Here is a 22,867-nt window from a genome sequence, read left to right on the forward strand (position 1 = left end):
CTGTCAACTATTTCCTTGGTACATACACTTAGAAGTAGAATTGCTAGCTCCAAGAGCAGAGCATATGTATCTTAAACTTGGGATACATATTACAAAACAGCCTCTAGAAAAAATTTTACCAATCTGTCCTCTCACTACAGTGAAGGTAAGAGAATGTTCAGTTCCTTTCATTGTTACTGATCCTGAGTACTTTCAAAATCATTTTTACCTTTTCTAATCTGCTAACAAAGGCTTACATTCACAAACAGCAGATATCAAAATTTAAAAAGACTTCCAGCTTTCAGCAATCGTTTGGTATGATTTTAACACTTGTGCACATACCTGGGAGATGAGACAAGCTGGGACCTGGGACCCTTTACAGGAGTGTTTGCACCTGGACAAATGTCTCCTCCAGCAACAGAATACGAAGAAATTATAAGGGACTAAAAACTACCTTATGCAGGTCAAGAGCAGTTGGGGCAAATTATGAAAAATAAGATTCAAAAAGGCCACAAACCAACTGCCACTTCTGAGGAGCTGGGAGCAAAAGCAGAGTACTGCACATGCCCCCTGCACACAGCACCACCAAGCGGCTGGGCAGACAACCTAAGCCACGCCTCCAGCCTGACCCACCAATCCACCCCCAGCCTCACCCTATTTAAGGGACCACCTTGTACCTCCCCCCAACCCCCACCCCCCAGGAACAAGCAAGGGCACCTGTTACTTGTTTTAGTTCCCTTGAGCTGCAGCATGAGTCCCAATAAAGCCTTCCCTGAATTTCATCTGGCCTCTTCACAATTTCTATTGATTGAAGGGTCCAAGAACCCAGGTTGGTTACAGAGAGACAAACAAACTTAACCAAAGACAATGTCCCCTAATGATAATAAACGAAAACGGGGCATTCTCTCATCCATAATTATTCAGAATGACTCACTGGGTAGACAGGTCTTCAGGTCTTTAAGAGGAAATGTGTTCAGTTCATGGAGAACTCAAATGCATGCCCTGTGCCACACTGGGGGAGACGGAGCACTTTCCACGCAAGTTCCTAGCAGCTGTTTTAATCAGCTCATCTCTTCTGAGGGCCTGCCTTCCTTATCTCCTATCTACCTTGTTCCCAAAGACAAGTGATGAGCGTATCAGGCAGTAGGCCCTTCAATGAGGATGGCAAATAAATATCCGCAGCGTGGAAGAGAAACATGATTTAAGTATCTGATGTACAAATACTGCATATAACAAAGAGAGATGGTATTCTCAGGACAGATGCCCTATTATAAAATCTTCAGAGTAATTTAAAAGAAAACCTAACTTCTTGGAAATGAAAAAAAGGATAATAAAGAGGAGATATCTGATACTAACAGTAGGAAAAATTATCAATATTATCACTAGGGGATATTGTCTTTCGTTAAATGTGTTCGTCTCTCCCAGATATGTGCACAAGTGTTAAAATCATACCAAACGATTGCTGAAAGCAGGAAGTTTTTTCTTCTGATTTTGATATCTGCTGTTTGTGAATGTAGTCCTTTCTTATCAGATTAGAAAAGATAAAACTGATTTTGAAAATACTTGGGAAAAAGTATGGATCTTAAAAAAAAAAAGGATTCTTAATAGATGGATCTTCTTACAACTGCATCTCATGCATAAGTTATACAGAGGAAGAAAGTCTTAAAAAGCTAGGGTTGGGGGCTTCCCTGGTGGCGCAGTGGTTGAGAGTCCGCCTGCCGATGCAGGGGACACGGGTTCGTGCCCCAGTCCGGGAGGATCCCCCATGCCGCGGAGCGGCTGGGCCTGTGAGCCATGGCCGCTGAGCCTGCACATCCAGAGCCTGTGCTCCGCAATGGGAGAGGCCACAACAGTGAGAGGCCCGCGTACCGCAAAAAATAAGAAAAAAAAAAAAAAAAACTAGGGTTGTGATAAAATCCCCCTTCTCAATAACTGAAAAAGGTATATACTCAAAATATCAACAACTAGGGTAAAAAGCTGTATGGTTTAAGTTATATCAGCCTCTGGTGCTGTCAAGTCCATTTTTAATATATTTTTTAACATCTTTATTGGAGTATAATTGCTTTACAATGTTGTGTTAGTTTCTGCTGTATAACGAAGTGAATCAGCTATACGCATACATATATCCCCATATCCCCTCCCTCTTGCATCTCCTTCCCACCCTCCCTATCCCACCCCTCTAGGTGGTCAAAAAGCACCGAGCTGATCTCCCTGTGCTATTTTACAGTTGGTAGTATATATATGTCCACGCCACTCTCTCACTTCATCCCAGCTTACCCTTCCCCCTCCCTGTGTCCTCAAATCCATTGTGTGTGTCTGTGTCTTTATTCCTGTCCTGCCCCTAGGTTCATCAGAACCATTTTTTTTTTAGATTCCATATATATGTGTTAGCATACAGTATTTGTTTTTCTCTTTCTGACTTACTTCACTCTGTATGACAGACTCTAGGTCCATCCACTTCACTACAAATAACTTAATTTCGTTTCTTTTTATGGCTGAGTAATATTCCATTGTACATATGTGCCACATCTTCTTTATCCATTCATCTGTCAATGGACACTTAGGTTGCTTCCATGTCCTGGCTACTGTAAATAGTGCTGCAATGAACATTGTGGTACGTGACTTATTCTAAAGTGTTTCAGTGGGTTTTTTTGCAGCGAACATGAGTGAAAGTCAATCACCCACACCGGTTCTGATTCTTAGCTCTTATTTAGGGATCCAGAGCTGTACCTTATTCTTTCTTCTATTACTATCCTTTTCAACTACTGTATCAAGTTTCTGAACTTTGAACTGACTGATAACATCTAAATTATTATTTTACTATTTCTAAGCTCTTTTTAAAGAAATCACTCCATTCTGCTATAGAAAACTTTCCAGACAAGCATAAAAAGCCACCTGTATACCTCTAAAAATAAGGCTGCAAACTGAGGGACTCAGAAAGAATATAACACACAAGTCCTAAATTACTGGGCTTCGCTTCACCATCAATGCCAAAAGCATGGTTCTGGTTTCAGCTTCTAAAAATAGAGGTTTTTTTTTTTTTTTTCCAATCCCTTGACTTTCTCATGTCAGTGAAGCATGTAATTAAACTGAGCCTTACCTTCAAAGGAAAATATGATGCTGTGCAGGCCTATTTAAAGAAAGGAACAATTCAAACCAAGATTCCTTCCTTTAAGAATGCTGAATGATCTGCTGTCAAGAACTAGGGTTATAACTATTACAGCCATTTAATACTTAGCAAAACTAACCAAAATCTAATTTAAGGGAGAGTAGCCTGGCTGTGAGTAGGACCCTCTAAATTAAATATTGCAATAACAATACTAACACAGTCTGTTTAACATGACGTAAAAGTAAAAGCACAGGGCTTCCCTGGTGGCGCAGTGGTTGAGAGTCCGCCTGCCGATGCAGGGGACACGGGTTCGTGCCCCGGTCCGGGAAGATCCCATATGCCGTGGAGCGGCTAGGCCTGTGAGCCATGGCCGCTAAGCCTGAGCGTCCGGAGCCTGTGCTCCGCAACGAGACGCCACAACAGTGAGAGGCCCGTGTACCACAAAAAAAAAAAAAAAATAGAAGCACAAATCCCTCCCACAACTCCTTCCGGCGTTTCTGTGCAGCAGGGAGGGGCGGGTCATGCTGCCTCCGATCCAGCAGAGGGGTGATCAGCTCCGACTGGGAGTGGAGGCCACACAGTGAAGACAGAGTCCCTCTGCCCCTGCAGCCGCTGCTGTGCCCAGCACCCTGCCCCAGGGCCCGCCTGCATCTAGCTCTCAGCTGTGAACAGACCAATCTTGTCTTAAAGAGGAAAAAACTGCTTCTCAGGGATACCTGTGTTTTCAAAATACATTTTCATATTCCTGCATTGTTTTCATCCCTGCTTAACAGAAAAACTGCAAGTATGTACGTGGCAAAACACAGCGTGTGTGGAGATACACAGATATAGATATATAGATATATGGTGCTGTACCCGGCACTAGACACATACACACACACACATACATCGATGGTTTCACTGTCTTACACACAAGCGTGCTACATGATATTTACTTGACATCCACTCTATTATTCTCATATGGTCAATAAATAATTTTAGAAGACAGATTATATCTGATTACTCTAAAAATCTAACCATTTGTATATAGAAGATATTCAGAAGTAGTTACTGTAATGTTCTAAAAGAGTAACAATATAATATTAAAGACCTACCATGAGATTGCCATATCCCATCAATCAAAACATCAGAATCATCTGATAGACACTTTGAGACAGAGCTTTTACCTAAGCTAAATAATATCCCTTAGGATAAATTTAATACATAAGAAATTCTCCGCTCCCTCAACTCCTCTTTTTAAAGAAAATCTTTCGTTAGGTTATTTGCATGACTATTAACTATTAGGAATCAACTGGCAAAGGCAGTCTGAGGTTATGAAGAGATCATAGCTCACACAGAAAACTGGAAAGGAGATGCCCCTCAAGATGACCGCTGATGACTAAGACACACGTATAACCAATTCCTAGTTCTCCACGTGTTTGCTGTTTGATGGAAGGAGGGAGCCCTGAAATGCAGAGCTCACAGCACCGTCAACTGCTCCTAGCTCGTGTTTACAACCACGCAAGCTGCTCTCTACTTAATGAAAGCTTTCCATCAAAACACAACATTATGACAAATAAAATTATAATCATTGTGTGTAAAATTAACTTAAACCTAAGCTAAAGGAGAGTGTCTCTCATGAAAGCCCTGGCCAGCTCCATTTCTATGGATTAACTTCATGAACATCTAGGATTTTAAATTACTCTAAGTTTCATTCATTCGAAAATTTGCACTCTGAAAATAGTTCACACTTTATGCGTATACCATTCCTTCTTCAACCAAATATTATGATCACACTTTCAAAGACACAGAGGAAGAGAATAATGCAGAATTTCAAAATCCAGACTTCTACAACTTTAATTTGATTCTTATCTCGGATGGCATTCAAAATTTCAAACGATCCCGACGGAGATGATTTTATTGTTTTCATACTTACTGCAAAAAAGGAAGAGAAGAAGGAAGGGAGGGAGGAGGGATCCTTGATTACAAAAGCCTCATCCTGCCCACAAGAAAGTTATTTCTATTACGGCTTCAGGACGCCAGACTGGCTACCTACACACCCAAGAGAAATCCATTTACATATTTTCGGCAAGGTTTTAGCTCAGTGAAAATGTCTTTGAAGCAACTGGGAGCACTTGGGAAAGTGCTGCTCCTGAGTCCCATCTGATGAAAGCGTACACTCACTCTTTAACAGGTGGAAGCAGTGATTTCCACGTGATGGTCTGATTAACATGATGAACAAGAAGAAACGAGATGCTCACATTAACAACTAGGACAGTACCTCAGTTGGCTTAGCCTTTTAACTGATACAGGGCACAGCTGTGTCTGAAAACATGCCCTCCCACTAAGATTAAAAAAAGACTTGAAATTTTGGAATGGCACCAAACAATGGCCTAAAAACAGAATGTGTAACTCCTGGTAACAAATGGTGGCAGAAAGACACCCCTACCCTGTTCTTGTTCATGAGGCCAAATTCAAAACAACAAAGTAAACAAGAAACATAAAAGGAAACCCTACCTTTGATGAAAGTAGAACAAAAGAAAACAAAACAAACTATAAACTGAAATCACAAACTTTGAAAAGTGGCCTTAAAAGTCAGCCCAGGGTAAGCTAAGAGCACCCATGCCCCTGCAAACCAGGGCCAGCAGGCAGAGGGCAGGGTTCTCCTGGACACTGAGGGGTAGGAAACCACTGTCTCCTTGCCCAGAATGAAGGCAAAGGGGACGCCTGGCAGACCCCTGACGTGTGTCTGCTCCCTGCCGGGCACCACAGCCAGACAAGAGACACGAGGCTGGAGGAAGGAAAGCGTGGGTCTGCCGTCTTGGGAAAAGAGCTGCCCGCTGGAACCCAGGGATGGAGGTGAGCAGCTCAGGAGCTGTGGGTCTTTGTTGGCTAAAGACAGACCTAAAGGCCAAACCCAGCAAAAACTCCTGATAAGAAACAGGGCTCCATGGAGGCTCTAAGACGACTCAAGGAGAGCACACTGCCAGGCAAAATCCAACCTCCTGACCACCACAGTTCCCGAATGGAGGCCCCCAACATCCCCTCTCCCCCACACACACAATTCCTCCCAAAATAGCTGGTCTGAAAAAAATAGGGACTCATTAAAAAATAAGTAAACACCACAAAGAAACTGGCATAGAACTATGCAAGAATACAAGGGAAAAAAGGAAGACCTTTAAAAAAAAAAGGCAGAGAAGAAACATAGCAAAAATTTAAAGCATAAAGCAATGAAAAATTATGGAATTCTTCAAGGAATTAAAGAAATTAAAGCAAGTCACACCTCTGAAATTAAAACTAGAGGAAGACCTACCAGAGCTGAAGGTGGGATCTTAGAAAAGTGAAGTAAGAGAAAAATAAAACTACTATAGATACAAAGTCAATAAAAGCTACTGAAAAAGAAAAAACTGAACAAATAAAGCCAGAAAATGGTGAAGAAGACTAAGAAAATTACATTAAAACTTTAAAATATTTCAGAGAATATGTAAGATTCACATATATATAATTGGCATACCTAAAGACAAGAGAGAGAAAATACAGCCAAAGAAATCTTCAAAGGTAACTGAAGAAAATGTTTCTGAAATCATGGTAATCTTTAATCCACAAATTGAAAGAACATATGTCCAAAAACAACCTGCTACAGAATAATTAATATCAAGACATATGCAGATAACTGGAAATGCAGACAAACATGAATGATGAGTACCTGCACTCAGATTTCCAGACACCTCCTAAAAGCCATACAGGTCAAAAAGGAAAGCAAGCAAAAGCATCCATGATACATGTCTACAGTATAACTCAGAGACAGGGGAGACTACAAAATGCAGTTTCCATGTAAGTCAGGCAGTAAAGAACCAACACACTCTTAGTTCCCGAGTGTATGTGGGACATTTTCCAAGACAGACCATATGTTAGGTCATAAATTAAGCCTCACAGGTTTAAAAAGATATAAATCATAAAAAGTATCCTCTGACCACAACGGGATGAAGTTAGAAATCAATAACAGAAGGAAAACTGGGGAATTCACAAATGTGTGGAAATTAAACAACACATTCTTAAACAACCAGTGAGTCAAGGAAGAAACCACAGGGGAAATCAGAAAATACTTAGAAATGAATGAAAACAAAACACAGCATACCAAAACTTATAGGACACAGAGAAAGCAAGGTTAAGGGGGGAATTGATAGCTATACATGCTTATATTTAAAAATGAGAAAGACCTCAAATAACAACCTAACTTTACAATTAAGGAACTAGAAAATGAAGAACAATCTAAACCCAAAGCTAGCAGAAGGAAGAAAATAAAAAAGATTGGAGCAGATATAAACAAAATAGAGAATAGAAAGATAATAGAGAAAATTAAAGAAAACTAAAGTTGGTTCTTTGAAAAGATCAACAAAATTGACAAATCTGGGGGCTTCCTTGGTGGCACAGTGGTTAAGAATCCACCTGCCAATGCAGGGGACACGGGTTCAATCCCTGGCCCGGGAAGGTCCCACATGCTGTGGAGTAGCTGGGTCCATGTGCCACAACTACTGAGCCTGCGCTCTGGAGCCCACGAGCCACAGCTGCTGAGCCTGTGCACCACAACTGCTGAAGCCCATGTGCCTGGAGCCCGAGCTCTGCAGCAGGAGAGGCTGTGACAATGATAGGCCCGTGCACCACAGCGGGGAGTAGCCCACGCTTGCCGCAACTAGAGAAAGCCCATGCACAGCAACAAAGACCCAACACAGCCAAAAAAAAAAAAATTGACAAATCTTTAACTAGATGAACTGAGGAAAAAAGACAGAAGACATAACTTACTATGATCAGAAATGAAAATGGGGACATTATTACTGATTCTAAAGAAATAAAAAGGGTTGTAAGCATGTACTATGAACACTTGTATACCAACAAACTGGATAGCCTAGATGAAATGGACAAATTCCTAGAAACACAAAACCTACCAAGACTAAAACAGGAAGGGAGAGAAAATGTGACTAGAACAGACCTGTAAGTATTAAGGAGATTAAATCAGTAACTAAAAATCTCCTGACAAAGAGAAACCCTGAACCTGATACCCTCGCTGGTGAATTTTACCAATATTTAAAGGAAAACTAATACCAATTCTTCTCAAACTTTCCCCAAAAATTTAAGAGGAAGGAACACTATTAACTCACTCACTCACAGGCCAGCATTACCCTGATACAAAGTCAGACAAAAGCACTACAAGAAGGGAAAACTACAGACCAATATCCCTCATGAACACTGATGGAAAAATACTCAATGCTAGCAAGCTCAATTCAGCAGCATGTTAAAAGAATTATACACCATGACAAGTGCAATTTATTTCTAGAATGCAAGGATGGTTCAACATACTAAAAACAATCTGTGTAATATACTACATTAACAGAATGAAGGGGGGGAAAAACCCACATGATCATTTCGATTGAGGCAGAAAAAGCATCTAACAAAATCCAACACTCTTTCATGATTAAAAAAACACTCAATTAATGAGGTATAGAGTGAAACTACCTCAACATAATAAAATCCATCTATGAAAAGCCCACAGCAAACATCATATTGAATGGTGGAAGAATGAAAGCTTTTTCTCTAAGATCAGAAATAAGACAGAGACGCCCACTGTCATCTCTTCTATTCAACATATTATTGGAAGTTCTAGCCTGAGCAATTAGGCAAGAAAAAGAAACAAAAAGCATCCAAACTGGAAAGGAAGAAGTAAAATTATCCCTGTTCACAGATGATATCATCTTATATGTAGAAAATGCTAAAATTTCCACAGAAATACTGTCAAAGCTAATAAGTGAAGTTAGCAAAGTAGCAGGATACAAAGTCAACACAGAAAAATCAGTTGCATCTCTATACACTAACAATGAACTGTCTGGAAAGGTAATTATGAAAAAAATTCCATTTCTAATAGCATCATAAAGAATAAAACACTTAGGAATTAACTATGGAGGTAAAAGACTTGTACAATAAAAACTATAAAACAATGCTAAAAGAAACTAAAGAAAACATAAAGTAATTGAAGCACATCCCACATTCACGGGACTTAATCTTGTTAAGATGTCAATACTATCCAAAGCAATCTACAGATTCAATGCAATCTCTATTAAAATCCCAATGACGTCTTTTGCAAAAATAGAAAAACCCATCCTAAAATTCATATGGAATTTCATGGAACCTCAAATAGCCAAAACAATCTCGAAAAAGAAACACAAAATTTCCTGATTTCAAAACTTAGGCGAGAAGGGACAGAGATTGTTTAATGGGTACAGAGTTTCAGTTTTACAAGATGGAAGGAGCTATGGAGATGGATGGTGATGATGGTTGTAAAACTTTATGAATGTATTTAATACCACTGAACTGTACACTTAAAAATCATATATAGGGACTTCCCTGGTGGCACAGTAGTTAAGAATCTGCCTGCCAATGCAGGGGACACGGGTTTGAGCCCTGTTCTGGGAAGATCCCACATGCCACGGAGCAACTAAGCCTGCACACCACAACTACTGAGCCTGCACTCTAGAGCCCATGAGCCACAAGTACTGAGCCCATGTGCCACAACTACTGAAGCCCACATGCCTAGAGCCCATGTTCTGCAACAAGAGAAGCCACCGCAATGAAGAGTAGCCCCCGCTCACCACAACTAGAGAAAGCCTGTGTGCAGCAACGAAGACCCAACGCAGCCAAAAATAAATAAATAAATTTATTTTTAAAAATCATATACAACATATGTTATATGTATTTCATCACAATAGAAAAAAAGAGAGACTTAAGAGATATAATAACCAAACAAAATGGGTGATGTATGATTGGATCTTGGTTTCAACAAACCAGATCTAAAATATATTTGGTGACAAGGGAGAAAATTTGAATATGGACTGACTCTTGGGCATCCGTCCTCCTGAATGACACTGACTATTGGAAGGAAACCAGACTAGGGGACACAGAAACCTCTATGTTTAAAGAATATTTTAGGCAGCAAAAATGCTCTGGGCCTTGCCATTATCCGGGTTTGAGGCAAATTTGGAATTACACATTGTAGTAAATACTTTCAGTCTGCAAACTAGTATTTTCGTTCAAATGGAATTACACAAAAATCAGAAAGTTACAAACTGCTAATTTGCATTCAGCTATCATGTCACACTGTGAATCTTCTTAAGCCTTTCTATGTTTGTACATGTTCATACCCAGTGGGATGAGAGGAGATGGGAAGAGAGCTTCAGGAAAAGACCGTGTCTCTGCTTTTTATTCCTCCACAGATTTTCATTATACTACAAGGTTTGGGTATAAGGTAAGCTTTGCTAATTTTAACTGAGTAATATGCAAATATGTTCACGCTGAATTTTAAGCTTACTGAATGCTGTGAGACCTTGTAAATAAGAAGCAGAGAACCATAAAGAACAAATAAATTGATCTAAAGATGCAATACAATTAAGATCTAAAGGCAAAAGATACAACTATGAAAAATAAGTTACTGTAAAGTTGCGTAATCTCTTCAGTTAGAGGGGACAAAAGCCTCTGTAATTTGTTATTTATGTCTACTAAGCAAAAATAATTGCATTAGAATGTATATTCATGAAGCCAGTTGATACAATGACTTACATAATGATTTTCCTGGGTACAACTTTGCCTGGGGGTAACCAGGGATCATTTTTTCATCTCTGGCTCTAAGACTTTCAAGTTCATGTTTGATAATGAATTGACGTTCTGCCATGGTGAGGAAATCATCATTATCATCTAAAATAAAACAAAGATTTACAGTTATTTTCTCAGTAATAGCCAAAATAAAATTAATAATATTCAAATAACATGCGATTATGAAATAATGGTATAGACAATGAATAATAAACATGAGTAAGCAAAGTATAAAACTAACAAATTAAATAGAACATAAAGCTCCTTAGATATTTTATAAGAATAAAAATATTCTGTAATGCCTTCATATAATATATAATTCTTTAATTATTATACTAATCATTCTATAATATGGTACAAACATCCAAATGGCAGACACTTGCTTGATCTCATTTAATACCAATGAGCTGAAGGCAATACATTCTTTAATTCTAACAGTATTTTTAACTAGGGATGCAACTGAAGTTTGCCTACATGGCAAATTCTCCTCCTTCAAACTCTCAAGCCCAGGCCATTCCCTTCTGCAGCTGAACATCCCTCCCATAAATGAGGGAGAAGAAAGTCTGATAAGAAAACAGTGTTGTTTCTTGACAGGTGAATCCTCTCAAATGAGGTGAATTTCACCTTGATCATTTATTTACTAATATATAAAAATCCAGAGTGAGTGAGTCTGAAGAAGTCGAAATCACATCTTCTAACTCTGAAAGCCCTGAAAGGGACCAGTTTGGTTCTGAAAGCAAACTCCCACTCTGATAGCATAGCCACCCTGGCTTTCTCAGTTCTTTCCAGAAACCATTCTATTCTGGAACCCCCTTTGAAGCCAGAACAGAATCAGAATAGGGGATTATAGGACACTAGAATACTACTCTGTTTCTTATTTGTATCAATCCAGTGAACATTCACCATTCTAAGAAGTAGAATAATATAAGTTACATGTGTCATCCTAGTTTATGTTCATCTATTCTAGGGGTTACAAAGTAAATCTGCAACCCCAAATCTGACCCCATCTGCTTTGATAAATAAAATTCTACTGGAACACAGCCTTACCCATTCACTTCTTATGGCTGAAGGCTGCTTTTGCTCTGCAGTGGCAGTGCTGAATAATTGCGACAGATCATACCGTACACACAGCCTAAAATATTTAATATCAGGCCCTTTACTGAAAAAGTTTGCTGACCCCTGATCTATTCATCAAAAACTTCTTTTTGATAAATTGATTCTGGTAGAAGCAATCTTGGAACTCACCATCAAAACCTTTGAAGTTGTGTCGGGTTCCATACATGAAGGCTCTCATGGTGTCATCACTGCACTCTTTCACCAATCCCACTGCTTCTGCCCCCAGTAACAATCTAATCCTGGAGGCACCGACAAGATATAAGTTCTGATTTTCTAGTGTTTCTTTCTCATATTTATTTAACAACGGTCTAAACAACAGCTGAGCACCTTCAGAAACAAAAGATAAGCACAATCTTAGACAGAGATAAACATAAAAGTTTCAAAAATGAAAGCCTTCTAAATAAATATTATGTTCCTAGTTTGGTAGTAGGCAAATAAATTATATTAACAATTTAAATCTATTTTCCAAATAAATAAGAAATGTGAGTAAGCTGGGGATGGCAGTTCTTTATAGCTTTTTGAAATAAATGCCAAAATTGGAAAATGGAATAATAAGTGGCTTGCCGGTTACTCAAATTAGAATATGAGACAGGAATCGAATATTTATTAGCTCTCAGTAAAAATATGGAGCAAAAGGATATAGTTTAATATAAAAATAAAATACCAAAATTTAAGAAAATTAATTTGAAATAAAATATCCCAATAAAAATGCTGCAAATGTAACACAATTACATCGGACTACAACAGATTTTGTGAACGTTAAATACTAAATAATAAAGAGCAAAATAATTTTTCAATGATTTTTCCCATAAGTACATGCAATTACGTTTAAAGGTATTTTTCTTAAACAGATTCACAAAATGTTAAGAGTAGATATTGTGATTTGATACTGTATATGGAATTATTTCACTTAAAATATTATGGAGAAAAAGGAATTTTTTTCCTTATTTTTAATTTCTACCTACATCAAACTTTTTAAGGTACATTTATTTCTTTACTATTTATCCTCTCTAGAGGATTGACAGGAATTATAAACTACTAATCAGATGGTAACAGGATAATAGCAGAATTTACATTTCACTTACCCAAAGGATTAACAGATTAACGTACTATGGCACTATTATTTAGGTAATTTACAACAGAGGTACTGAAGACTTTAATAAAAAATCAATAAAAGATATAAATAAAATACAATAAAAGATATTCAATTTAAAGAAAACACAAATGTCTCTTAAATATAAAATCCTTAATGTCATTCATATTAAGATAAATGCAATGTGTGTGTTTAAGGAGAGAGAAAAAAACTTGTATGATTCTTCTCTTCCATGGATAGGGCATTAGCCTAGTGTTCTTGAGAAGCAGCATTTTGGAAATGCACACGGTTAAGAATTTTAACTCCATGTTCTCTGAAAGTGAGTCCTGCTAATCTGGCTGCTATTAAGGGCTAGTGCTTTGGACTTTGGTTGTATTTTATATATGAATTGCAAACCTATCTGTAAGTTATCACATTGATTTTTATGTATGTTTTCTATTTTCCCTTCTAAAGTTCCACTCTTCTTAAATGCTACCTCAATAGTGTTGCCCAAAGCATATTCGATGACCCATACTAGATGCTGCATGGGAAAAGGGGATCTGTGATTAAATACCATCAAAAAATTGGGTTAAACAAAGTTGAACAGATTTCTTTACTGTGAAATTACTCAAAACGTATTTTATGTTTATTTGCATTTTAAGTCTCCAAGCGTAGGGCATTATGTGCAGTCTTTTTGACCTAAGAAATCTGTCCTTTGTTCCCGTAACAGAATTTCTTCAAGTGTCACTGTCCATGAGTCACCTCTTCAGAAAATGATGCTATAAAACAAAAGTCAGCTGAATAAATCCATTTGGGTGCTCTGTTTAATTAAAAAAAAAAAAAAACCAACACCAATATGCTACTTTTCACTTCTCACACTGCAAAAATCAAAAGTAGGGTTAAAAACTAGGTTGGTGGGTATGGTAGCCATGGAAGTGCCCTGCTCCACCCAGATCTCCCATCAAAAGAATCTGCTGTGAGAAGCAGAGTTGACTGCAGCCTCCTGCTGCCCCCTTTGGCCACAGCACCCTCACACCTAGACCATGCTCCCCTAGCTGCTCCCAGCCACAGGTTGAACACGCAGGGGACACTGGAATGTGGCCATTTCTGCTCAACATGCGTTTCCTTTAAAGGGCAATGTTGGGCCTGGCTCATACGTTCTCAGAACCATGCTGCAGTCGGAGGCTCTTCCTATCCTAGCCTCCTTCTTCCCTCTCTCCTTTCTGAAGTGTTAGACCTACACGAAAGTCTGAAGGCTCTCAATGTCTAAGCCTGCTGCTTCTCCCTTTATCTTTCTACAGATGTTCCCCTCAACAAACCTCTTGTGCATTAAATCCCATTTGGTGGGCTTCCCTGGTGGTGCAGTGGATAAGAATCTGCCTGCCAATGCAGGGAACATGGGTTCGATCCCTGGTCCAGGAAGATCCCTTGTGCCGCGGATCAACTAAGCCCGTGCACCACAACTACTGAGCCTGTGCTCTAGAGCCCGCGAGCCACAACTACTGAAGCCCGTGCGCCTGGAGGCCGTGCTCCACAACAAGAGAAGCCACAGCAATGAGAAGCCCGCACACTGCAACCAAGAGTAGCCCCCACTCCCCGCAACCAGAGAAAGCCTGCTCACAGCAACAAAGACCCAACACAGCCAAAAATAAATAAATAAAAAATTTTTTTTAAATTTTAATAAAATAAAATAATCCCGTTTGGCATCTCTTGCTTGGACGATGCAAACTGACACGGAGTGAGAGGGGAAAGGCACTCTGAGACATCACTAGGGGAGTATAAAAGGATATAACCTTCACAGAGAAACATTTGTCAACATCTTGTTCTGAAAAATAGTCCCCATCCCCGCCACCGGCACCCCGCCCACCAAGGCAAAGACTTTCAACTCGTTCAGGTGATTCCTTTGTGATTTCTTTTCACGTCACCAAACAACATGCTTATAGAGCTATTTATTTTTGTTTAAACCTTGGCAAATGAGGATTTAGCTCTCTTTCCAACCCACCTTCACCATTTCCACCCACCCTTTCCATCATCCCATTCTCACAATATCGTCATATCATCCTTCTCATCCCATCAACAGTATTTTCCTTATTATGACTACATACGTTATAGTTGAGCCTTACGACCTGCTATGATTTTCCTTCCCTACAACTTACCGTTTTCCCCAAAATTGGTATCTTATCATATGCTTGGTTTATTATGCACTTACTGCTAATTCAATCCCCCAAGCTCTGCCAATTATTTAAGTCTTCCCTCAATACACTGCCAAGAGAGATAGGCTGTTAACATTATCTTCTTAGAGAAATCTCTCTTCACTCCGCCCTCACACCTTGTTGACAGCTGGGTGGGTTCAGAATTCTGGACTGAAATCATTTTCCTTCAGAAATGAAGATATTATACCACTGCCTTCTAGCTTCCAGTGTTTCTAACCTACTTTATTTTTTCTGGAAGTTTGTAGTATCTTCCCTGTCCTCAGGGTTCTGAAACCTTCCAGTGATATGCCATTTTCAGCCACAGTGCTGGGCATTGCATGGGCCCTTTCAGTCTGAAAAAGCACACATCAGCCCTGAGTTTCTCTTTGATGATTTCTTCCTCTCCTTTTTCTCTCTTCCCTTTTTAGAACTTTTATTCAGAGGTATACCTCCTGGACTAGTCCTCTAATTTCCCTATTTTTTTTCTCTTAGATTTTCCAATTCTTGACCTTTTTGCTCTACTTTCTGGGAGGTTCTGTCAAAATTGTCTTCTAACCCTTTTACTGAGTTTTTAAATTTTGCTCTCATACTTTCATTTTATGAGCTGCTTTTTTTCCTAAATGATTATAATATCCTACTCTTGATGTGTAGGTGGTTTGTCTTCTCATAACGCTGAGAACTGAGTTTTTAATTCTCTTTTGGTTTTCTCCTACATGGTTTTCTTTTATCTTTTTTAGCTTTCTCTTTCACGTTAGGGATTTTCCTCAGATGTTTGGTGATCTTTTGTTATAAGCTCATGTTTAAGAAAGCAGTTCTAAGAAGTGGAACCGAAGTTCTGAAGGTTTAGATGGAACTCATCAAAGATGGCCTCTGGGGCTTCCCTGGTGGCGCAGTGGTTGGGAATCCGCCTGCCAATGCAGGGCACGTGGGTTCGATCCCTGGTCCGGGAGGATCCCACATGCCGCGGAGCAACTAAGCCCGTGCGCCTGCACTCTAGAGCCCACGGGCACATCTACTGAAGCCTGTGTGCACCTCAACGAGGGGTGGCCCCCGCTCTCCGCAACTAGAGAAAGCCCACACACCCAGCAATGAAGACCCAACGCAGCCAAAAATAAAAAAATAAAATAAATAAATTTATTTTAAAAAATGGCCTTTAATGCAAGGTAGTCTGGCCAGGTTACTTTCCATAGGCAACTCTTGATTTCTGCACCTTTGTCTTGAGTTGCTCAGATTCCTCAAGGAAAGATTATTCAAATCTCCTTCCGAGATGATTACATTGTGGAAACTTAATTAGGTATGAGACTGGTGGGATGGAGGACGGGGGTAACAAGATTCAATTAATTATCTTTACGTACAGAATGTGTATGTGCTTTATGTACAGAATCTGTTACCAACTGTACATAAAGGCCCCATGCCCAAATCCATGCATCTGACCCTCTCCAGAGAATAACAGAGACTTCTGCTGGGGTGGTAGAATACAGAAGGGACCTAGGGATCAGACTATTTCTTAAACAGATCTCAGCCAATTCTTTTTTTTTTTCTTGGTACCGTTTTTATTTCTACCTCTATAGGCCCCTAATGTCTCTAATTCCTGAGTCTTTAGGAATATTTTGCAGTGTAAACCAAACTGTATCTCAGTTTTCTCCCCAGCCAGCTCGAGCTCTGGATTTCTCAACTCTGAGAAGTTACTCACTACTCATCACCTGTTTACTAGCTTCTAGAACGGTGCTGCTGTTACATCTTCTCCTTTCTTGTCAATGTGGACTTAGGTCTTTTTTTAAAAGATCCTTTTATTGTCATTTTAATAGGAGTTTGTAAGAGAATAAAAGTAAACATGAGTGTTAAATCCAATACCTTTACCTGAAAGACCCAGAATACTTTTTTGGAAGGTTCTATTATGACTGCCCCAGCATTGTAGGAGGATGCCATCCCCTCCCCATCCTCATGTGTCCTTGCTAAAGCCACACAAAGAGCAGAGAAGACGACTGGGAATACACTGGCCTCTCTCACTCTAAGACACTACAAATGTTCTTACACCACAGGGATTTTATTTTTTATTTATTTTTTAAATTTATTTATTATTTTTTTTTTTTTTTGGCTGCGTTGGGTCTTCGTTGCTGCGTGTGGGCTTTCTCTAGTTGCAGCGAGTCAGGGCTACTCTTCGTTGTGGTGCGTGGGCTTCTCATTGTGACGGCTTCTCTTGTTGCGGAGCATGGGCTCTAGGTGCGCCAGCTCAGTAGTTGTGGCTTGAGGGCTCTAGAGTGCAGGCTTAGTAGTTGTGGCACACAGGCTTAGTTGCTCCAAGGCATGTGGTATCTTCGCGGACCAGGGCTTGAACCCGTGTCCCCTGCATTGGCAGGTAAATTCTTAACCACTGTGCCACCAGGGAAGTCCCACCACAGGGATTTTAAAGAAGAGACTCCAGTCCAGTGAAACACCTCAGATTTCAGCAATCAAGTATTCTTCTTTTTAAAGGTTTTTTTTTTTTTTGGTTCAATTGTTTGAAAAAAATTAAAAATTCCACTTTGACTCAAAGTTTTATTTTTAAGAAGGCATTTCCATTTACAGTCAAAATCGTTTTTTAAAAGAGTCTTATTTACATTTTGTCCAGTGTTTCGAGACTTAGTGAAGTTTTAGGGGTTGTTTTGTGTAGTTTTATGAAGTGTCTGCTCATGTAAAACTCCCTCCACCCTCTTACCCAGATCTAGCCCCCTTTTTGTGCCCTACAGGAGAGGGCTAACCTTCGGCTTCTTCTATAAAGTCATCCCTTACCACCCCAAAAAGCATCACCAAGTGTCACCTCGTCCTTCCCTTTATTTTTTTTTTTAATTATACATCCTTATTTTCCTTTTAATATCTGTAGAAACTGTAGCAATGTTACATACCTCATTCTTCCTATTGGTAATTATCATCTTCTCTCTTTTTTTAAAAAAAGTATTTATTTTTGGCTGTGTTGGGTCTTAGTTGCAGCACATGGGATCTTTTGTTGCAGCGCGCGGGCTTCTCTCTAGTTGTGGCATGCAGGCTTGGTAGTTGCAGCACACAGGCTCTCAAGTTGTAGCGCACGGGCTCCAGAACACGTGGGCTCTGTAGTTGTGGCGCATGGCCTCCAGAGTATGTGGGCTCTCTAGTTGCAGCATGTGGGCTCACTTGTTGTGGCATGTGGGCTCAGTAGTTGTGGCACGCAGGCTTAGCTGCCCTGCAGCACGTGGGATCTTAGTTCCCCGACCAGAGATCGAACCCGCGTCCCCTGCATTGGAAGGTGGATTCTCAACCACTGGACCACCAGGGAAGACCCCCTTTACTTTCACAGCAAGTATACATAATGATTTTTTTTTTTTTAAGTATCATGCAGTATTTTGTAACAGCTTTTTCCTTAGCCTTTCTTCCTGTTCCTTCAATTTCCTGGAACTAGCGTTCAGTCTCTTTACCCTGACAGTAACATCCTTGCAGGCAGAAGTGTGTTTCTCTCTCCCTTAGCACCATAACCAACACAGAAAGAATACTCAAAGATATTCATTCATTTGACAAATATTTATTAAGCACCTACTATGCACCAGGCACTGTACATAGGCACAGAGTTTATAGCTGTGAACAAAATCACTCACGTTGCTTACGGTATAAGAGAGACTTACAATCTAATGTTGATTTAAGACCTCCTTTCAAGTCCTAGATAAATAATAAAGAGCAAAGAAATGAACATTAATTTTAAAAATATATCAATTAAAAAACTGTGAAACACATTTGAAAACACAGTTTTACTCACTGGCATGACTAAATCTGAGTGATATTTATTTTACTCACCTCCATCTTTCTTTCTACTGATAATTCTGTTCTTCAGCCATTCTTTGGTTTCTTCCTTGACATCCTGAGCAAGTTCTATGACAACCAGAGGCGTGAAAGAGCTCTCATGAGTATCCAGAGCTGACAAGGTCACTTTCATCTTTGACAAACTTGCTGAAAATAAAAAGCAAAGATGGGTTATAATGGGAAAAATAAATATAGACTGTATTTGTATTTTCTCTTAATTAAACCTAATTCTGGCTTCCTGGATGGAAGAAAATTTCTCACGAGCCAGATGGGTTACATGACAGGCTCCCCCAATGGCTCACAGCACCTGTGCAAGCCAGGCCCTATACAAAAACGAGGGAAACACCACTCGTATCCGCAAGCAGCTCAGAATAAGGCAGGGGGTACATTCAGGTAAGTGAAGGATAACAGTGTAAAATGTGCTCACACAAGAGGACTAAGAAAGTATTTACAAAGGGTGTGACCTGAACAGGATTTAGAAGAATGAATAGGAGTTTGCCAGATTGACAATGGATGGCATTCTAGGCAGAGGAAACAGTGTTCCCCTATAAAACAATGATGAAAAATAGCCAAGATGGGGCTTCCCAGGGGGCGCAGTGGTTGACAGTCCGCCTGCCAATGTAGGGGACACGGCTTCGTGCCCCGGTCTGGAAAGATCCCACATGCCGCGGAGCAGCTGGGCCCGTGAGCCATGGCCACTGAGTCTGTGTGTCCGGAGCCTGTGCTCCGCAACTGGAGAGGCCACAACAGTGAGAGGCCCACGTACCGCCAAAAAAAAAAAAAAAAAAATAGCCAAGAGACTCAGAGAAATACAAGTGAGTAGGTACAGCTAGAGCGTTAACTATGAGTTAGAGGAAAGGAGGATGGGAGCTGGTATCTAATGAAGGCCCCTGATTATTACAAATTAACTGGGCCTTTTCCAACAAACAATGGTAATCACCAATTCATTAAGGGAAGGGAATTGACACAGCCCAATTTCATATTTTTGTGTGGAGTTGATGTCCCCAGCATCAGCTTCCCTTCCCAGTGTCCCTAACTTTCTCAGGGATGTCATCTTTATCTCTGTCACCAAGCTGGGAAGATAATGGAGTCAACCTGGAAACCCACAAATGGCATCTGTCACTAAGGCCTGATGGCCTCCCTCGAAAATGTTTCTCATGTGGACCTCTCTAACTCCATGATTCTCAACAGGGGCAATTTTCAGACTTTAGACTCATTTACTCTAACTTTGTGCTTAATGTAAGTTTTAATGACTCCAAAGTTGAAGTGCAAAGCAATTCTTGGGAACAATCACAAAAGGAATGACCAACAACACAGAACATCTTTCCTTTCTCTGGGGGAATTCACAATCTTTCAGCAAGCTGATCAAACAGATCCAGCTTGTTTGGCCTGGACTGATAAGGTTTGTTTTTCTCTAACAGAGTATAAGTTTTGTTTGGGGCAATACTGGTGTTATAAATCAATGCTGGATTCAAATAATACTACAAATACATCAGGAATGCTATTTCAAGGTATCTGCCCAATCAAACTCCCCAGGCTAGGATCTACAAGGGAAGCCAGGTCAAAACAGGACCAACTACAATGGGGTATCACCTCACACTGGTCAAAATGGCCATCATCAAAAAATCTACAAACAATAAATGCTGGAGAGGGTGTGGAGAAAAGGGAACCCTCTTGCACTGTTGGTGGGAATGTAAATTGATACAACCACTATGGAGAACAGTACGGAGGTTCCTTAAAAAACTAAAAATAGAACTACCATATGACCCAGCAATCCCACTACCGGGCATACCCCTGAGAAAACCATAAATCAAAAAGAGTCACGTGGCATGGACATATATACACTACCAAACGTAAAATAGATAGCTAGTGGGAAGCAGCCGCATAGCACAGGGAGATCAGCTCGGAGCTTTGTGACCACCTAGAGGGGTGGGATAGGGAGGGTGGGAGGGAGGGAGACGCAAGAGGGAAGAGATATGGAAACATATGTATAACTGATTCACTTTGTTATAAAGCAGAAACTAACACACCATTGTAAAGCAATTATACTCCAATAAAGAATTAAAAAAAAAAAAAGTCATGTACCACAATGTTCATTGCAGCACTATGTACAATAGTCAGGACATGGAAGCTACCTAAGTGTCCATCGACAGATGAATGGATAAAGAAGATGTGACACATATATACAATGGAATATTACTCAGCCATAAAAAAGAAATTGAGTTATTTGTAGTGAGGTGGATGGACCTAGAGTCTGTCATACAGAGTGAAGTAAGTCAGAAAGAGAAAAACAAATACCGTACGCTAACACATATATGTGGAATCTAAAAAAATAAAAGATTCTGATGAACCTAGGGGTAGGGCAGGAATAAAGACGCAGACTTAGTGAATGGACTTGAGGACACGGGGAGGGGGGAGGGGAAGCTGGGACGAAGTGAGAGAGTGGCATGGACATATATACACTACCAAACGTAAAATAGATAGCTAGTGGGAAGCAGCTGCATGGCACAGGGAGATCAGCTCCGCGCTTTGTGACTGCCTAGAGGGGTGGGATGGGGAGGGTGCGAGGGAGGTGCAAGAGGGAGGGGATATGGGGATATATGTATGTATACGGCTGATTCACTTTGTTATGCAGCAGAAACTAACAACATTGTAAAGCAATTATACTCCAATAAAGATGTTAAAAAAAAAGATAGGACTGAGTTCTCACCTCCAAATAGCTAACGATATAATCAGGAATTACAAAGAAGGAAAGAATGGTAACAGATAGCCATTAAAGCTATGGGAACTCAGAACACTTCATGTGCAAAAGTTATCAATGAAGCTTGAGAGTAAAGGCCCGACCAGAGCAGAGTGGTAACATGTTTGTAAGCTACCACCATTTGAGAAAGTATGCTGCCGTTTATATCTAACCTGACAGCCAGTAAGGAGTCACTGGGGGTTTCTGAGCAGAGGACTGGCTATGTGTCAGAGTGACAGAAATCTCAACAGGTAAGTTTAGGGGGTGTTCTTCATGGTATTCTTTCAACTCCCCTGAACTTCTGAAATTTTTCATAACAAAAAGTTGGGGGGAGGCTTCCCTGGTGGTGCAGTGGTTAAGGATCCGCCTGCCAATGCAGGGGACACGGGTTTGAGCCCTGGTCTGGGACGATCTCACATGCCGTGGAGAAACTGAGCCCGTGTGCCACAACTACTGAGCCTGCACACTACAACTACTGAAGCCCGCATACCTAAAGCCCGTGCTCCGCGACAAGAGAAGCCACCGCAATGAGAAGCCTGCACAACGCAACGAAGAGTAGCCCCCGCTCGCTGCAACTAGAGAAAGCCTGCGTGCAGCAACGGAGACCCAAAGCAGCCAAAAATAAATCAATTTAATAAATTAATTTTTTTTAAAAAGTTGGGGGAAAATGTTAATCTACCAGTAGACTGCAGAGGCTTACCATCATCATCTTTTACATGGAAATATCAAATACAACAAACATTAATCATGTGCTTATTATGAGCCAGGCCATGACGGAGTCTGAAGATACAAAAGTAAATAAGGTTTACATCTTAGTTTTGAGAAACAGGTGTGCATCAAATCATTCTAACACAGGGCTAAGTATAACAGTACAACTGCAGTAACCTGAGGGCTTGGGGCAGCCTGAGAAGGGAGGCTGAGAATGGGACAGGCTGCAATTTGGAAAAGATACCCAGATGATTCCAAGGTTTCTAACCTGGGACATGGGAGTTAGCAAATAGCAAAGATGGAAGGAATGGTGAGGTTAAAGGGACAATACAGGGCTCAGCAGGGCATCACAGGCATCAAATCAAAGGTCAAAGTTTTTTAGCCTTTATGCATTGCCTAATGTGAGTGAGAATTATTCACAATTACCAGGTCATGAAACAATCTTTCTGAGAAAGTAAGGCAGGTTTCAGTTCTCAACATGTATATGAGCATTATCTAGAAGCTCACAGTAAATACTTGCT

General features: G+C 40.2%; 1 protein-coding gene across 1 annotated transcript in view; it reads right to left on the reverse strand.

Annotated features, from left to right (window-relative positions):
• Window positions 1-19,031, reverse strand: part of ANO10 (anoctamin 10) — a 195,001-nt gene extending 175,970 nt beyond the window's left edge. The window contains exons 1-3 of the mRNA XM_065885930.1: window positions 18,893-19,031; window positions 11,954-12,151; window positions 10,676-10,810 (exon numbers count right to left, since the gene is read on the reverse strand). Of these exons, the coding sequence (XP_065742002.1) occupies window positions 10,676-10,810; window positions 11,954-12,151; window positions 18,893-19,031 (472 nt within the window). The remainder of the gene's footprint in view (window positions 1-10,675; window positions 10,811-11,953; window positions 12,152-18,892) is intronic.
• Between the last annotated feature and the right edge of the window lie 3,836 nt (window positions 19,032-22,867).

Source organism: Phocoena phocoena, chromosome 10, assembly GCF_963924675.1.
Source record: "Phocoena phocoena chromosome 10, mPhoPho1.1, whole genome shotgun sequence".
Taxonomy (NCBI): Eukaryota; Metazoa; Chordata; class Mammalia; order Artiodactyla; family Phocoenidae; genus Phocoena; species Phocoena phocoena.